Here is a 15,945-nt window from a genome sequence, read left to right as displayed (position 1 = left end):
GTTTAGTAACTAAATAAAATGTTATTTAAATAATTAAATAATTAAATAATTAAATAAATAAAGAAGAGAGAGAGAGAGAGATTTAGAGAGAGAGAGGAGAGAGAAGCGAAAAGACGTACTACTACCTACATTCATTGATCTACGAATCAGCGACCACTACTTTGTTGATTTTCCCCGCCAATCTTTCGTCTCATCCGACTGGTACAAATTCGGTAGTTGTTGACGGAGAAGACGATGTCGATCGGCGCATCTCCTCTCTCCTTGCAGTTTCACGCTTTTAAACCAGCGAGCTCGCGATTTAGAGCTTGCGCCGCCGAGGTCCCCGATTTCTTCTCCGCCGACTGGTATCTCGCGCTCTCTTCTACATATTTATGTTTTTAATTTGATGTTTAATTAGTAATTTTGTGTTTGTGAGAAACTTCGTTTGCTGGAATTGTTGATTTTGTTTTGGGTGGTAGTGAATCGTTAATTGTTGTTGCGCAGATGCTATGTTCATTTCACTTGCGTGTTAAAAGTTTGAAATTAGGGTTTGTAATTAGTAATTCCAATTGTTTTTCGCACTTAGTTGTTGATTTTCTCTGTGTGGCTCCATTTTGATGATATTAGCAAACAGTATTTCCCAATATGTAAACCTTCCCCTGTTGAGCTTATATTGAAAGTTTTCGTGATCGACGTCAGTTTTCGTGACCGATACTGTTGCTAAACAGAATTTTCAATGTCTCATTTTTCAGGCTCGAGTCTCGCAAAAAACGACCTTTCGGTCCGAGATTGAGTGTACCTTCCGAATTTTGAACCTTTTAATATATGCATCCGTGATCCGTCCTTTTCTCATTGTGGGCTGATGAATTTCTTTTCCGTTTCACTGTTATAGTTTAGTGCAGAGGAAGCGGTCGGATACCAACTTGATGCATTGATGTTCAACGACCAACCTCGGCCTGATTATGGCATTGAAGTCATGTATAGGGTAATTTACAGTTTTCAGTCGAGTGTTTATCAGCTGATTTTTGCGTTGATGCATTTCAGTTAGACGTTATCGTAACAGTAATATTATGTCTCGTAACAGTTTGCGGGATTTGATCCTTTTGAAAGATCGACCTACTTCGGCCCCTTCTTTGATTTAGGTCAGGTCAGTAGATCTATCTATCTCCCGTGATGCTTTTTATACAGTTTAAATAATTTCATTAGTGGCAGATCCATGTTAACTCGACAATTCTTCTGCAATTATGATATCATTTGGCAGTTCGAAAGATTTAGACGAATCTTCCACCATTCTAGCTATCGAGTTTTACTTGGTCACAAAGAAAGAAATATATTGAGCAGTTTAGATGTTAACGAGGTTAGTCAGTTCGAAGTATCAATCTTAGCGCGATTTTATGTATTTACTCGTTTTTCTCCCAGTGACCTGACTTTGTTGAAACAGAATTGCTATAAGCAGCGTGTGTGGGTACGAGGAGCTCGACCTGAAGAAGAAGAGATATTTCAATTTACTATGGTTCAGGTTAGTTTAACTGCCTTGACTATGGTTGAAATACGTTTTCGTCTTCAGATCTTTCTGCAGAGAATATTGATTCGGCAGAAGCCGAGACTATTATGGAATCTAGTCAACACGAAAGAGCTGGAAATTCTCCTAATATATTCTTTAATAAACTTTACGAAAACTTGTTCACTTTCAGAGAGTTGGCGGTTCTTGGGATGGTTATTGGCTGACAGAATCCGTACTTCACGATGGAGATAGCTTTTCCGGTGGAGTGGCATATTAAACCGGTTTGTCCGCCCCGATATGACCAAAATGTAAAATCGTAAATACCGACATTTGCTATTGAAATTTGAAGCATACATTGTTTGTAAGCTTCTGTATACTTGTTAATAGAATGTGTGAATATTGAATAATAATCAAAGTTAGAAAAGTGGTGTATTTGTAAACACTCTTTTTTGTACAGGAACATGATATTATGTATATATGGTTATGGCTTAGTGCTTCATGTATGAAATGTCTACTTTAACCTTCGGTTACGTTCGATTAAAGTTCGTTCGATTTTTTTCTATTGGATAAGAAAAAAGAGTTCGTTGTCGATTACTAATCAAATCAAATTCGAACACACTTTTGAAAGCTCCATAAAAAAAAAATTATACAAACTTGAACAATTAAATCAAATTCTAACACAATTTTTAAAAATAAAGCAAACTTCTAATTATCCATCGTCAAAATTTTAGCACCACATATTAAAAAGGAATTATTTGGATTAATAATAAATAAATATTTAAAAAAAAAAAAACCAGCTCAGAGAAATCAAAACTCAGTTCGGCGATGAAGGAATCAAAGGGGAAGAAGGGAAAGGCCGTGGTGGTGGGCGGCAGCATAGCAGGACTATCATGCGCACACGCGCTGATCGCCGCCGGTTGGCAAGTGGTGGTGCTGGAGAAAACAAGCTCCCCTCCGACGGGCTGCGCCACCGGTGCCGGACTCGGACTCGACCCACTGGCTCAGAAACTCATCAACTCATGGCTCAAAGAACCTCAGATCCTTGACCGCGCCACCTTGCCACTCACCATTGATCAAGTAAATTTCATATCCCTGCCTGAATTCAGGGAATCAATATTTTTTTTTGGAAACCTAATTTGATATTTACTTAATTATCCCCTCTTTGCATTATCAGTGGGTTAAATATTTTAAACTGTCAATTTCACTTCAATTAATATGGTTTATGGAATTAATATATATATATATATATATATATATATATATATATATATATATATATATATATATATATATATATATATATATCTGCTTGGTAATTATTTTTTAATTATAGAACCAAGTGACAGATGGCAACAAGAAGATCAACAGGATGCTCACAAGAGATGAGAACTTCAATTTTAGAGCAGCATATTGGTCTGTTCTGCATAGCCTTTTATACAAAGCATTACCACCGGAAATCGTTCGATGGGGACACACATTCCTCTCCTACAGCGTTTCCGATGACAAAATTCGTGTCAGCGTAAAGTCTAAATCTTTGCAAACCGGTGATATAATTGATGATGTTGGTGATTTGCTTATTGCAGCTGATGGTTGTCTCTCTTCTATACGTCGGAGTTTCTTACCGGATCATAAATTAAGGTTTGTCGATTGAAAATGATGTTATTTCGGGAACTGAAAACTTGGAGATTTTTGTTTTTTTTTTAAAACAAAAATGCACGTGTTATTAGGTATTCAGGTTATTGTGCGTGGAGAGGGGTCTTTAATTTTTCGGACGATGAGAATTCGGAAACCATTCTTGGCCTTAAGAAGGCTTTCCCTGACCTTGGGAAATGCTTATATTTCGACCTCGGTATAGGAACTCATGCCGTGTTTTATGAGCTGATGAACAAAAGGATCAACTGGATTTGGTATGTTAATCAACCGGAGCCACAACTTAAGGTATTTTCTAAGGCCTCGTTTGGCTGGGCTGATAAGATTAGCCATGATTAATTAAATAATCAGACGTTATTGGATGGTTGGTTAGTCTAATTACTTTTCGGGCCGGCCCACAATTGTTAAAAAGAATAGCTCTAATCCCATGATCCAATTTATAAGATTATTTATCTTGGCTAATCTTATCTTAAGAACCAAACGTTGCCTAACTTTATGTTTATATTTTCTTCTGAATATTGTGCGCTTTCTTGATGTACTCGGGTGAAATGTTCAAAATCTGATGTACTTTTTTTGGGTAACGAATAAAATCAGGGAAATTCGGTAACGATGAAAGTGAGCCCTGATATGATCGAAGAAATGCACGCAGCAGCAGAGAGGGTTTGGGTGCCTGAGTTGGTAAAAGTAATACGAGAAACGAAAGAGCCATTCTTGAATGTGATATACGACAGTGAACCTTTAGACAGAATTGTTTGGGACAATGTTGTCTTGATTGGAGATGCAGCTCATCCGACTACTCCTCACGGTTTGAGAAGCACAAACATGTCGATTCTTGATGGTGCAGTACTAGGAAAATGTCTCGAGAAATGGGGAGTCGAGAATTTACCCTCGGCTCTTGAAGAATATGAATTTACTCGTGTGCCAGTTGTCTCGGAGCAGGTTCTATTTTCAAGAAGATTAGGGCGTATTAAGCAAGGTTTAGCCCTACCTAATCGTGTCGATCAGCCCTTCGATCCGATTATAGCAAGTCAAGAAGAATGCGAGGAGCTGCAGCAAAAGAATATGCCCTTTTTATTAGATATTCCTTCTATTATTCTCGGTGAGATTATATAGTTGGAGAATTGACCTTTGGCTGTTGTTCTAATTGATACGAAATTATGAAATGGAACGATGGAATTTGTCGTGTGACTATTAAAGCTCCGCATTGTGTTATTCTGAAAGGTTCTGAAATCAGAGCAATTTCACAATTAAATTATCAGCTTCTGAAGGAATCGTCGAGAAAGTAACAAGGTATAGTTTCTAGCTTCCATGCTTAATTAATCTGTCAAAAGTCAACACACACACACACACACACAGAGCAATAATGATAGTTAGGCTATGCTATTTGATCTAACTGATATGGAATAAATGATGAGATAATACTCGTTCCTGATAGTAAACGATCATAATGCATATGTATATAATGCAAACGATCGTAATGCATATATGAGTAATGCAAAACACACTATCAAAGAATCCCAATTTAAGCTTGGAATTAGCTGAAGGAGTCAAGGAGAAACCACACACACACGCGCGCACGCGCGCACACACACACACACAGATGAAGGGAAAGGCGGTGATTGTGGGCGGTAGCATAGCGGGGATTTCCTGTGCACACGCACTGATTGCCGCCGGTTGGGAGGTGGTGGTGCTGGAGAAGACTACCGCCGCCCCAACTGGCTGTGCCACCGGTGCTGGACTTGGACTCGATACAGTGTCTTTCAAACTCATTCAGCCATGGATTAAACAACCCGAAGTACTCGATCGTATGACATTGCCGTTGACTGTTGAGTATGTAAGTATTATAAATTCAAATAAACAGATCACAATTTTCTCCTTCATAATACAATTGAGTACTTGTTGATTATTATTAGGAACAAGCAACAGATGGGAGCAAGAATAGTACTCGGACGCTTGCAAAAGACCCGAATTTCAATTTCAAAGTAGTGCACTGGTCTGATCTACATAGGCTTCTGTACGAATCCTTACCATCCGAGGTTGTTCTATGGGGGCACTTGTTCTTGTCCTTGTCCATGTCTGAAGATAAAAGTTCTGTCAAAGTGGTCGCTAAATTGCTCCAAACCAATGAAACTGTCGAGATAGTTTGTGATCTTCTTGTTGGAGCTGATGGCAGCCTTTCTTCTGTACGAAAACATTTTCTTCCCGATCACAAACTCAGGTATTTAATTGTGTTGTACCGACTTATATATGTATGTATATATTATATAGCTGTTTCTATGTAATAAACCACCTTCCTTTTCGTTATAATAGATATTCGGGTTACTGTGCATGGAGAGGGGTAATTGATTATTCAGACAATGAAAACTCGGAAACACTAAAGGCAATCAAGAAGGCATACCTTGATCTCGGCAAATCTTGTTATTTCGACATGGGTTCGGAAGGGCATGTTGTCCTTCACGAGCTAATCAACCGAAGGATCAATTGGGTTTGGTATCTTAATCAACAAGAGCCCACTTTTGAGGTATTTAAAATAAAAAACTTTCATTCTTCGTTCGAAAATCAAAATCAAGTACCATCTAATCTTCTTCTCATCTTATATATTGATTCAGAGGAATTCACTCACCACAAAAGTTAGCCACGAAATGATCGAGAATATGTATGAACTAGCAGAGAAAGTGTGGATACCTGAACTGGTGAAAGTAATGCGAGAAACGAAAGAGCCCTTTCTGAACGCGATATACGATAGTGAGCCGTTTGGGCAGTTGTACTGGAACAACAATGTGGTTCTGATAGGAGATGCAGCTCATCCGATAACTCCTCACGGTGCAAGAAGCACAAACATGTCGATACTCGATTCTGCAGTGCTGGGCAAATGCCTCGAGAAGTGGGGTCCGCAGAATCTGGGCCAGGCCCTCGAAGAATATCAATCTATTAGGCTGCCAGTGGCTAAAGAGCAAGTTCTCTTCTCACGAAGATTGGGCCGTATAAAGCAGCGTTTGCCCGTTTCTGGCCGTGAGATATTCGATCCTACGACAGCGAGTGAAGAAGAATGCAAAATGCTGCAGCTGAAAAACATACCTTGTCACAACGGTATGCCATCCATATTGATGTGATGTGACAGTGTATACCTTATTACGACGATGGTACGCAGTTCATTTAAATATGGACTATATATATAATAAGATGCTCGATTTGACACTAAAAACGTTTCATATTTTCTTTTTAACCGATTTATCCTTAATTTGATCGATTTTTCGTGTTGGATCCAGTCCAAATATGATTCTAGTCCGGTCCACCTTGGATCGATTATGGATCCTGTCAAAATTCGATCTGGTCCAACAATTTGGCACACCAACCCACAATTAAGGCTCACATGCTATTGTTCTGAAATGTTTAGAAATCAGAGCAATAAAAAATAATACTACCATTAGAAAAATCACAATTAAATATCAGCTTCTGCAGGAATCGAGGAGTAAGTAACATGAAAATCAATGCACACAAACAATAATGATAGTTAGACTGGAGGCTTATTAAATCTTAAGTTTCTATAAAAAGATTTGAAAAAAATGACATTTGATCTAATTGATGCGGAATAAAATTGTAAATTAATAAAATAATTCACGTTGCTGAGAGCAATGAAATCACAGGATCGTAATATATATATATGTATATGTATAGTCAAAGGTATTATTAAAAATGAATCTAAATAAAAAACTAATCATTGGAAACATTATATAGTTTGGAGCCTTTACACTTCAAACACACACACACACACACACACACAAGAGAGAGAGAGAGAGAGAGAGAGAGAGAGAGAGAGAGAGAGAGATGAAGCAGGGAAAGGCGGTGGTGGTGGGAGGGAGCATAGCAGGGATGTCATGCGCACACGCGCTGTCGGCAGCAGGGTGGGAAGTGGTGGTGCTGGAGAAAACCATGTCGGCTCCAACTAGCTGCACCACCGGAGCTGGACTCGGGCTCGATAAGCTCTCCCACAAACTCATCCAACCATGGCTTAAACAACCCGAAAAGCTCGACCTCATGACATTGCCACTGACTGTTGAGTATGTAAGTACAATCTTCTCATATATATATATACACACACACACATCAAAATGGACATGAAATCTTCATACATCGTCCCACGTTTTTTCTTTTTGAAGGATCAAGCAACAGATGTGAACAAGAACATTAGTAGGACACTGGCAAGAGACCCGAGTTTCAATTTCAAAGTAGTGCACTGGTCCGATCTCCATAGGCTTCTGTACGAGTCCTTACCGCCGGAGGTTGTTCTCTTGTGGGGCCACTTCTTCTTATCCTTGTCCATTTCTGAAGATAAAAGTTCGGTCAAAGTGGTAGCTAAGCTCCTTCAAACCGACGAAACTGTCGAGATAGTTGCCGATCTTCTTGTCGCAGCTGATGGTAGCCTCTCTCCTATACGGAAACATTTTCTCCCTGATCACAAACTCAGGTATTATATTCAACCAACTATATAACAAGTCTTTGCTAATTAGATGTTTTATTCTGGCTAATTGTATTCTAGCTTTTCCTACTATTCCATTCTAACATATTCGATTCTGAATAAGTTTGAGATAAACCATTTTTTTCATTATAGATATTCGGGTTATTGTGCATGGAGAGGCGTAATCGATTATTCAGACAACGAGAACTCAGAAACACTAAAGGCAATCAAGAAAGCGTATCTTGATCTCGGTAACTCTTGTTATTTCGACTTAGGCTCAGAAGGGCATGTTGTCTTTCACGAGTTAATCAATCGAAGGTTCAATTGGGTTTGGTATCTCAATCAAGAAGAGCCTCGTTTTGAGGTATCATATAAATACTTACATATTCCGCTCCCATTATATACTCTTCATTACTTATATTTATTCAAATCATTAAAACTCAGGGAAATTCGCTCACAACAAAAGTTAGCCAAGACATGATTGAAGAAATGTACGAATTAGCAGAGAAAGTATGGATACCTGAACTGGTGAAAGTAATGCGAGAAACGAAAGACCCCTTTCTGAACGCGATATACGATAGCGAGCCATTAGAGCAGTTGTATTGGAACAATAACGTGGTTCTGATTGGAGATGCAGCTCACCCTATAACGCCTCACAGTGCGAGAGCCACCAACATGTCGATACTCGATGCTGCAGTGTTGGGCAAATGCCTCGAGAAGTGGGGCCCCGAGAATCTTGGCTCGGCCCTCGAAGAGTATCAGTCTATCAGGCTGCCGGTTGCTAAAGAGCAAGTTCTTTACTCACGACGATCGGGCCGTATAAAACAACGTTTACCTGTCTCTGGTCGGGAGATATTTGATCCTATGACAGCAAGTGAAGAAGAAAGCAAAGTGCTGCAGATAAGGAATACACCTTATTTCAATGTTATGCCATCCATTTTGATGTAATAAGTGCGGACCACCCTCTGGATGTGTATTCCCAGCAGGAGTTTTCTTATCTGTGTGTTTCAATTATCAATAAACATGTGTCCGAGTAATGTTGTCTTCATTACGAGAATTTTAACCTGATGCAATAGTCAAATAATTGAGTCCTCAGAATTTGAGAGTAAGTGAAAATCAAAGTCGACACTGGCTAATTCAGAGGAAAAAAACAAAAGATCTATTACCGGTGTCGCTACTCCAATGTCGGACCACATTTTGCAGGCCTAATTGTCCCCACGTGATTGATATTCACCAAACATCTATGATTGCACAATTATTCCAGCATCTTCTCTCGTCTAACTAATTGTGATTATAAAGTAATTGCCTCCGAAAAAGGCAAAGAAACACACACACACACACACACACACACCGAGAGATGATTGAGAAGCAGAAAAAGAGGAAGGCGGTGATTGTGGGCGGCAGCATAGCGGGGATTTGCTGTGCGCACGCACTGATTGCCGCCGGATGGGAAGTGGTGGTGGTGGAGAAGACCACCTCCGCCCTAACTGGCTGCTCCACCGGTGCCGGAATTGGACTCGATACAGTGTCTCTCAAACTCATTCCCAAATGGATTAAACCACCACATCTCCTTCAGCATATCACCATGCCCATGACCATTGACCACGTAAGTCTTATCTATTACCGACTAATTTCTCCTCCTCAAAAATGGATGTAATAAGAAATGAGTTCTTTCATTACAGGAACAAGCAACAGATGCAGAAACCAAGATTACTCGAACACTGACAAGAGACGAAGATTATAACTACACAGCAGCACACTGGGCTGATCTCCATACCCTTCTCCACAAATCTTTACCACCGGAAGTTGTTGTTCTGTGGGGACACTCTTTCCTCTCCTTGTCCATATCTGAAGACAAAAGCTCAGTCAAAGTGGCGGCAAAAGTCCTCAAAACTGATGAAACTGTCGATATTGTCGGTGATCTTCTTGTCGGTGCTGACGGTTGCCATTCTTCAGTTCGTAAATGTTTTCTTCCTCACCACAAACTCAGGTAATATTCAATCTACCAACTTATATACATACATATATGCATATAGATGTTGAAATAAACCATATTTGTCATTATAGATATTCTGGCTATTGTGCGTGGAGAGGGGTCCTTGATTATTCGAAAAATCAGAACTCGGAAACAGTAAAGCAACTCAAGAAGGCATACCCTGATCTGGGAAACTGCGATTATTTCGATTTGGGTTCGGAAGGGCATGCCATTCTTTACGAATTAATCAACAAAAGGATCAACTGGATTTGGTATCTCAATCAACAAGAGCCAGATTTGAAGGTAAATAACATGTTCAACTACTTACGGTATTAAAAAATCACATATATCGATGATCAACATCAAAATCACCTCAGGGAAACTCGCTCACGACAAAAGTAAGCCGCAACATGATTGAGAATATGTACGAAGCAGCGGAGAAAGTGTGGATACCTGAACTGGTGAAGCTGATGCGAGACACAAAAGAGCCCTTCTTGAATGCGATATACGACAGCGAGCCGTTAGAGCGGTTGTATTGGGACAATGTGGTTCTTGTGGGAGATGCGGCTCACCCGATAACTCCTCACGGTGCAAGAGCAACAAACATGTCGGTGCTTGATGCTGCAGTGCTGGGCAAGTGCCTCGAGAAGTGGGGTCCGGAGAATCTTGGCTTGGCTCTCGAAGAGTATCAGTCGATTAGGTTACCAGTGGCTAGAGAGCAAGTTCTTTTCTCAAGGAGATTGGGGCAGATAAAGCAGCGTCTGCCCATTTCTGATCGGGAGTTCTTCGATCCAATGGCGGCGAGTTCGGAAGAAAGCAAAGATCTGCAGCTTGGGGGTATGCCTTATTTCAATGATATTCCATCCATACTGATGTGATGGTGTTTTCTACAGTATGAAATATTCAATAAATGTGTACCAAATAACACATGAGAAAAAATATTCGATCTTCATGGATTAAAATTGCAAGTTCTATGAACAAATTAGATCAGTTCTCAGTAATTGAATTTTATCTCTGTTTCATATAACGTGAAAAAAGCTAAAAACTCTTATTTTTGGAGAATGTAAACAAAAAAAAAATTAAAAATCGGAAATTACACTAACCCTAAGATTTTGATTTCGAACGATTACCAAACTAATTGCGCACTCATAATTGAAACTCGGATTCTTCAAGAGCGAGAGAGAACATGAAACAGTTGAAAGCGATTCAAATCATACCTGAAAGCATTTGATTAAATAATTGAATTCACGCAAAAAGCCGGAGTGGACCGAGTTCAGCAGGTACAGTTTCTCTCTGGTAGTCAAAGGTTTTTGGCGTGGATTTATATTTTATATTCAAACTCAACAAAATCATTTGATTAAAATAATTGGATTCACGCAAAAAGCCTTGGCTACAGAGCTGAATCGAGAGGAGTGGGGATCGGAGGATTCCGGGTCGACGTGGACCGGGTTCAGCAGGTACAGTTTCTCTCTGGTTCTCCGTGTTTCGTCGGAGAAGAAGACTGCACCCCCTAATTGCAATTATCGAGATCATTAATTCTAAATTAGGGCGGCATTTGCCTCCGGTTCCTTTTGTCAAGTTCTTAGTTTTTTGTTCTGAAGTCGGATAATTATTATTAGCTTAAGTCTTTCTGTTGCATGCATAATTATTATCAGTGTTGATCAGGGCTTCACTCTTCTTTCTCCTCACAGCACAACTTTATTTTGTTCCTTTTTTTTTTTTTTTTGATGAAACTTTATTTTGTTCAATAACATAATTTATCACCAGGTTTTATTCTCATGATTCTCTTGTACTCGTCGGGCCGGGCCGGAGGGAGGAAAACCCGTATATATCTTGTATTATTCTTTTATTCTTATAAATTCATAAACATTTTTTTCCTAATAGAACATCAGAAGTAGAGAGCTAAAAATCGACATTTTTATAATTAATTAGTGACCGTTGTGACACGAATCGATCAATTGTCCTAAACCTTGTTCGTGCATGCGTGCTCGTTATGTTAATTAATTGATCGATTTTTGTTTCCATATATAAAAGTAGCTAGACAGGAGTTCAGGTTTCGTTTCGACTAAATATCCGATCCTTCATATATATACTCGATAACTAAATTCCGGCTGGTTCATTTTATATCACAGCATAAACCCTAATGATCATTTAACAAAGAATCTAATATATCATTGCATATTAAATCTAATCTTAATATGATCATTCATATAATATAATTATATTTGAGTTTAACACACAAACAAACAAGTCATGAGAAATTCATTTCCCAGTAATTTCCCAGTAATTAAGGAGGTGATTTCTCCCATCCTAACCGATAAAAACATCGCTTATATTCGTCACAAAATAAGCCTACAAATCACACCCGAAGAAAAACCGGTACAAAGTTTTAATTCCGATCCATTACTCAATAATGGCCGATAATGAAGTCTCGTTTATCTGCAAACGAACAGTGGTCAGCACTAAACCGGTGCGGCCAGGTCAGTTCAGCCCTCTATCGGTTCTTGACCGGTTAAATAACGAAAACAATAATATCCGCATAGTGTTCTACTACAGTTTTCCGGCCAGAAAAACGGCCGGAGAACTGACGCATAAGCTCCGAGAGTCGATCTCCGATATGCTGTCGTATTTTCCGGTGGTCACAGGGCGGCTGCTGAGGACTTCCGACGGAGACTGGACTGTCAAATGCAACGACGCTGGCTTAAGAATGGTGGAAGCGAAAGTAATGAAGGGAAGTGTCAAAAAATGGCTGCGAAATGTTGATAGAGAAAAGGAACTGAAGCTTGTTCATTGGGAGGAAATGTTTCACAAACCCTATTTCTGGTCTACTTTTTACGTTCAGGTATATACAGTTAAACCTCTTTAAATTAATACAGTCGGGTTTGCGAAATTCTATTAATTTAGCGAAATATCAAATTATCGAACTACTGATTTAATATGTTTTCACCTAATCGATCGGAACCGGGAGAAATTATTATTTAGGCGAGGTTATTAATTTATCGAGGTTCTGCTTTACGTATTTATTTGTTATTATATACAATCAATTGTATAGACTCGTTTTCTCGTGTCTGAATTTTCGATTGGCAGATAACCGAATTCGAAGGCGGTGGGCTAGCGATTGGTTTGAGCTGCACTCGTCTACTCAGTGATCCCATCTGTGCAACAATGATGATCAAAGCATGGGCAGATACAACCCTAATCGGCGAAATTACATCCCCGCCCCTATTCCGTCCGTTGCCGGTACCAAACCGAAACACCAACCACCACTCTTCTTCTTTAATCGACCGCTACAAATCATGCTTAACCTCATCTCCAGTTCCAAAATCAGACAGCAACACAAAACAAATCACAACCATCACTCTTCAGTTCAATCAAGAAACGGTTAAAAAATTATGCATCGCCATGGCGAACGATGTGAACGGTCGCGGGCCGGGCCCCACGCCGTTCCAGGCCTTGGCCGGGCTTTTCTGGACATGCATCAGCAGAGCGAAGGGAATGAAACGAGGTTTGGTTGACATGTCGGTGTGTTTGGACATGCGAAAAGCGTTGGGATTGGACAAGGGCTTTTTCGGAAACTCCATGGTGTACAATAAGGTAGTACTACTGCATGGGGATGATTATCATTATCATGGTAATTGTGAAGTGTTGTCCGATGCGGTTGTTTCGATCAAAGAGGCGGTATCGGAAATGGACGGTGGAGATCATGTGATGGAGTTGATCGAGTGGTTGGAAAGCGAAAAGATTAATCGTAATTCGTTGGTGATTAGTGGATGTGATGATGATCATTTGATTTGTGTTGATTTAGAGAATGTGGATTGTTATTCTGCGGTTTTTGAGGAAAATGTGGTGCCGATTCGTGTTTCGTTCTACATGGACGGCCCGGGTGTGGGGGTCGGGCAGATACTTGTCATGCCGGCGCCAGGTGGCGGTGATGGGCCGGAGAGTAGGGTGGTGGCGGTGACACTTCCGGAAGATGAAGCCGAGAAGGTTCTCGAAGATTCTTTGATCCGGCAACTTGGTCCGATTACTTTGATGGGGTTGAACAAAAACCCTAATTAATCAATTAATTTTATATGCACAAGATTATATGTTATCATTAGCTTTCATTTATCAATTTCAATTTATTATTATTTATTTTGTGCTAAATCATTTTGCTGCAATTGAATGAACTTATTTAGTACCAAAGAGATGTTAAACCATATTAATTAAGACCGTGACAAGAGAGAGAGAGGGAGAACTTCAGATTAGTAAAATAAAATTTGTTAAATCAAAATAATTAGAGAAATTATTTTTGATTAAATGAATATCATTTAATTGCGTCTGCCGGGAGTCAATTATCCTAACCGTTGGACTACAAACGCTTTGCTGTACGATTAAATAATATAACTATTTTCTCAACATTATTATTACCTTTTCATATTTTCAGTTAATTACAGGGTTAACTGATTAATTATAACGATTTCCTTTTTTCATTACGACAAATAGTAAATACATGAGGCCATGCATGCAAATTAATTGTTTTGCTAAGCTAGGACTTGGATGTAATATCAAGAACATTTAATTGTCATTATCATGTTTTGTACAGCTAACTTGAACAAATTATAGAGTTTGTCTGTATAATTAATTAATATAAAAAAAATCATTATTATATAGACTGCTACAAAAGATTTAGCTTACAGCATCAAAAGATCGTGAATTAATATCTTAAACAAACATTAAAAGATTCTCAGTTGTCAGCTAGACTGTTTTTATACCAGACAATATAAATATATGGTCACAATTTAATAAGGATGCAAATTGTAATTATGGAAAAGTTCTGGGGAGCCCCGTTACTAATTCAAAAGTTGATATGAATTAAAATATTTAATAATGAAAATGAAGTTTGAAATTTAGGAACCAGCTGTGTGTAACTCTGCACATGGACACAATATATTAGACTATTAGTAGACGTGTGTACCTCTAAATCAAGATAATCAATTTCATTTTTTTTCCAATTTGGTAATTTGTGATCAAACACTTGACATTTTTTTTTTTTTTTTTTTTCCAATAAATCATAATAATTCAAGAAGCCGCCTAGAAAATTCAAATAAATAAAGTGCAGAAATGTAAGCAATGATCAATCACAAAAACTTCATACCAATTACATTCAAGTATATTATGTCAGATCCCAATGCCTTGTCAACTACACAATTATACATTATGTACATATATATATATATAATAATAATTTAAAAAAAAAAATAGACACCAAGTACAGTAGTGCTTACCATGTGAGAGAGGGTTATATTTTAAATATATTCTCCAGTTGGCCTTTTAATATCATACACATAAATTCAAAACGAAAATGCTATTTGCGGTCACAAAATTGCTATTCGCGGTTTATAACAAAACCCCTCAAAACTTTTAAAAATATCAAAAAACTCCCCAAAACTGCAAATAGCAAAAAAAAAAAAAAAAAAAAAAATCGAAAATTCGAAATCAAGCTTGAAGAAGGGTTGGGCTTCGATTTTTTGATGTAATTTCGGCTCTTTTATGTGTAACATGCATTGGGTAGGTCGATTACGGAACCAATTTCATGTTAAAAAGCCCTACAAATCAATTTATAGGGCTTTTTTTTTCGCAAAAAAATGTTTGAACGCCCGTTCAAGGCGGTTCGTACACGCCTTGGGCGCCCATCTTGGGCGTTCGAACATTTAAAAAAAAAAAAAAAAAAAAAAATTTTTGCACTGCACGCCCAACTCGGGCGCCCAAATGCAGCTTGCACGCCCAACTTGGGCGTGCACTGCATGAATGGGCGCCCAAGTTGGGCGTTTACGCGTTTTGGGGGGTGTTTTTGGATTTTTTTGGAAAGTTTTTGGATTTTAGTGAAATAAAGTGTTTTTTTGGGGAGTTTTGTTAGAATCGCAAATAGCAATTTTCAAACCGCAAAAAGCAAGTCCACAAAGGTGCCAGTTGAATTATGCACATCCCTTTTCATTCGTCCGTGTGCCCCCTCCACCCTATTAGAAGTGTACGTTCCAAAATGAGTACACTTATTTGTCCACACCGATACAAGTCTCTCATTGTACGGATCCAACCATGAATTAGCTACATATGCTATAGCCGGGGGATAACCGATAAATGTTCTTTTCATTGACTCCCAATCCTCATTGAACTCTTCTATGGTATTTCTTTCAATAAGAGCCGAAAAAACCGACTGAAATTGCTTCCATTTGGTGATGTCATTTATGAACAATTTCTTACAATTGACCAATATATTCTTGTTCACATGCCACCGACACAGCAAGTGATGACTCGATGGATACACATTGGTCACTGCTTTCATTAAACCCAAATCTCGATCTGTTACAATGCAATTAGGCCGATGACAACTGGTCA

The 15,945-nt window shown here is 38.8% G+C and overlaps 6 protein-coding genes across 7 annotated transcripts; all 6 read left to right on the top strand.

Moving 5' to 3' along the window:
• The first annotated feature begins 43 nt into the window (after positions 1-43).
• Positions 44-2,007, top strand: LOC105975222 (DNA-directed RNA polymerase subunit beta). Its single transcript, XM_013000399.2, has 7 exons — positions 44-344; positions 732-774; positions 872-964; positions 1,064-1,126; positions 1,241-1,336; positions 1,421-1,498; positions 1,674-2,007. The coding sequence occupies exons 1-7, from the start codon at positions 235-237 to the stop codon at positions 1,758-1,760; spliced, it is 570 nt and encodes a 189-aa protein (XP_012855853.2). The 5' UTR covers positions 44-234; the 3' UTR covers positions 1,761-2,007.
• A 140-nt stretch (positions 2,008-2,147) lies between these two features.
• On the top strand, positions 2,148-4,345 carry LOC105975217 (uncharacterized). Its single transcript, XM_013000394.2, has 4 exons — positions 2,148-2,560; positions 2,817-3,121; positions 3,211-3,421; positions 3,728-4,345. The coding sequence occupies exons 1-4, from the start codon at positions 2,309-2,311 to the stop codon at positions 4,244-4,246; spliced, it is 1,287 nt and encodes a 428-aa protein (XP_012855848.2). The 5' UTR covers positions 2,148-2,308; the 3' UTR covers positions 4,247-4,345.
• LOC105975215 (uncharacterized) lies at positions 4,282-6,338 on the top strand. Of its 2 annotated transcripts, XM_088815561.1 has the most exons (5): positions 4,282-4,423; positions 4,672-4,967; positions 5,047-5,351; positions 5,444-5,654; positions 5,743-6,338. In XM_088815561.1, exons 2-5 carry the CDS (start codon positions 4,734-4,736, stop codon positions 6,244-6,246), a joined length of 1,254 nt encoding a protein of 417 aa, XP_088671687.1. In that variant the 5' UTR covers positions 4,282-4,423; positions 4,672-4,733; the 3' UTR covers positions 6,247-6,338. The 2 variants fall into 2 exon arrangements, with proteins under 2 accessions (XP_088671687.1, XP_088671685.1); XM_088815559.1 differs by lacking the exon at positions 4,282-4,423 and having other exon boundaries at positions 4,486-4,967.
• Positions 6,339-6,713: 375 nt separating this feature from the next.
• Positions 6,714-8,640, top strand: LOC105975220 (uncharacterized). The gene is made up of 4 exons (XM_088815581.1): positions 6,714-7,198; positions 7,294-7,601; positions 7,746-7,956; positions 8,037-8,640. Exons 1-4 carry the CDS (start codon positions 6,962-6,964, stop codon positions 8,538-8,540), a joined length of 1,260 nt encoding a protein of 419 aa, XP_088671707.1. The 5' UTR covers positions 6,714-6,961; the 3' UTR covers positions 8,541-8,640.
• Positions 8,641-8,827: 187 nt separating this feature from the next.
• Positions 8,828-10,549, top strand: LOC105975219 (uncharacterized). Its single transcript, XM_013000396.2, has 4 exons — positions 8,828-9,198; positions 9,275-9,582; positions 9,660-9,870; positions 9,945-10,549. Exons 1-4 carry the CDS (start codon positions 8,950-8,952, stop codon positions 10,443-10,445), a joined length of 1,269 nt encoding a protein of 422 aa, XP_012855850.2. The 5' UTR covers positions 8,828-8,949; the 3' UTR covers positions 10,446-10,549.
• Positions 10,550-11,921: 1,372 nt separating this feature from the next.
• On the top strand, positions 11,922-13,713 carry LOC105975147 (protein ECERIFERUM 26-like). The gene is made up of 2 exons (XM_088815555.1): positions 11,922-12,409; positions 12,655-13,713. Exons 1-2 carry the CDS (start codon positions 11,981-11,983, stop codon positions 13,624-13,626), a joined length of 1,401 nt encoding a protein of 466 aa, XP_088671681.1. The 5' UTR covers positions 11,922-11,980; the 3' UTR covers positions 13,627-13,713.
• The last annotated feature ends 2,232 nt before the right edge of the window (positions 13,714-15,945 follow it).

The sequence above is a fragment of the Erythranthe guttata genome, chromosome 1 (assembly GCF_056151865.1).
Source record: "Erythranthe guttata isolate IM_541 chromosome 1, IM_541, whole genome shotgun sequence".
In the NCBI taxonomy this organism is placed as follows: Eukaryota; Viridiplantae; Streptophyta; class Magnoliopsida; order Lamiales; family Phrymaceae; genus Erythranthe; species Erythranthe guttata.
This window is presented reverse-complemented; position numbering and strand designations above follow the sequence as displayed.

Bases quoted from the DNA above. Each gene is read 5' to 3' on its own strand.
- LOC105975215 (XM_088815559.1), top strand. From the start codon at position 4,626: ATGCAAAACACACTATCAAAGAATCCCAATTTAAGCTTGGAATTAGCT. The intron at 4,968-5,046 runs GTAAGTATTATA...GATTATTATTAG, and splicing joins TGCCGTTGACTGTTGAGTAT to GAACAAGCAACAGATGGGAG. The intron at 5,352-5,443 runs GTATTTAATTGT...TCGTTATAATAG, and splicing joins CTTCCCGATCACAAACTCAG to ATATTCGGGTTACTGTGCAT.
- LOC105975147 (XM_088815555.1), top strand. From the start codon at position 11,981: ATGGCCGATAATGAAGTCTCGTTTATCTGCAAACGAACAGTGGTCAGC. The intron at 12,410-12,654 runs GTATATACAGTT...TTCGATTGGCAG, and splicing joins GGTCTACTTTTTACGTTCAG to ATAACCGAATTCGAAGGCGG.
- LOC105975217 (XM_013000394.2), top strand. From the start codon at position 2,309: ATGAAGGAATCAAAGGGGAAGAAGGGAAAGGCCGTGGTGGTGGGCGGC. The intron at 2,561-2,816 runs GTAAATTTCATA...TTTTAATTATAG, and splicing joins TGCCACTCACCATTGATCAA to AACCAAGTGACAGATGGCAA. The intron at 3,122-3,210 runs GTTTGTCGATTG...ACGTGTTATTAG, and splicing joins TTACCGGATCATAAATTAAG to GTATTCAGGTTATTGTGCGT.
- LOC105975219 (XM_013000396.2), top strand. From the start codon at position 8,950: ATGATTGAGAAGCAGAAAAAGAGGAAGGCGGTGATTGTGGGCGGCAGC. The intron at 9,583-9,659 runs GTAATATTCAAT...TTGTCATTATAG, and splicing joins CTTCCTCACCACAAACTCAG to ATATTCTGGCTATTGTGCGT. The intron at 9,871-9,944 runs GTAAATAACATG...AAATCACCTCAG, and splicing joins AACAAGAGCCAGATTTGAAG to GGAAACTCGCTCACGACAAA.
- LOC105975222 (XM_013000399.2), top strand. From the start codon at position 235: ATGTCGATCGGCGCATCTCCTCTCTCCTTGCAGTTTCACGCTTTTAAA. The intron at 775-871 runs GTACCTTCCGAA...TCACTGTTATAG, and splicing joins CTTTCGGTCCGAGATTGAGT to TTTAGTGCAGAGGAAGCGGT. The intron at 1,337-1,420 runs GTTAGTCAGTTC...TTGTTGAAACAG, and splicing joins GCAGTTTAGATGTTAACGAG to AATTGCTATAAGCAGCGTGT.
- LOC105975220 (XM_088815581.1), top strand. From the start codon at position 6,962: ATGAAGCAGGGAAAGGCGGTGGTGGTGGGAGGGAGCATAGCAGGGATG. The intron at 7,199-7,293 runs GTAAGTACAATC...TTCTTTTTGAAG, and splicing joins TGCCACTGACTGTTGAGTAT to GATCAAGCAACAGATGTGAA. The intron at 7,957-8,036 runs GTATCATATAAA...ATTAAAACTCAG, and splicing joins AAGAAGAGCCTCGTTTTGAG to GGAAATTCGCTCACAACAAA.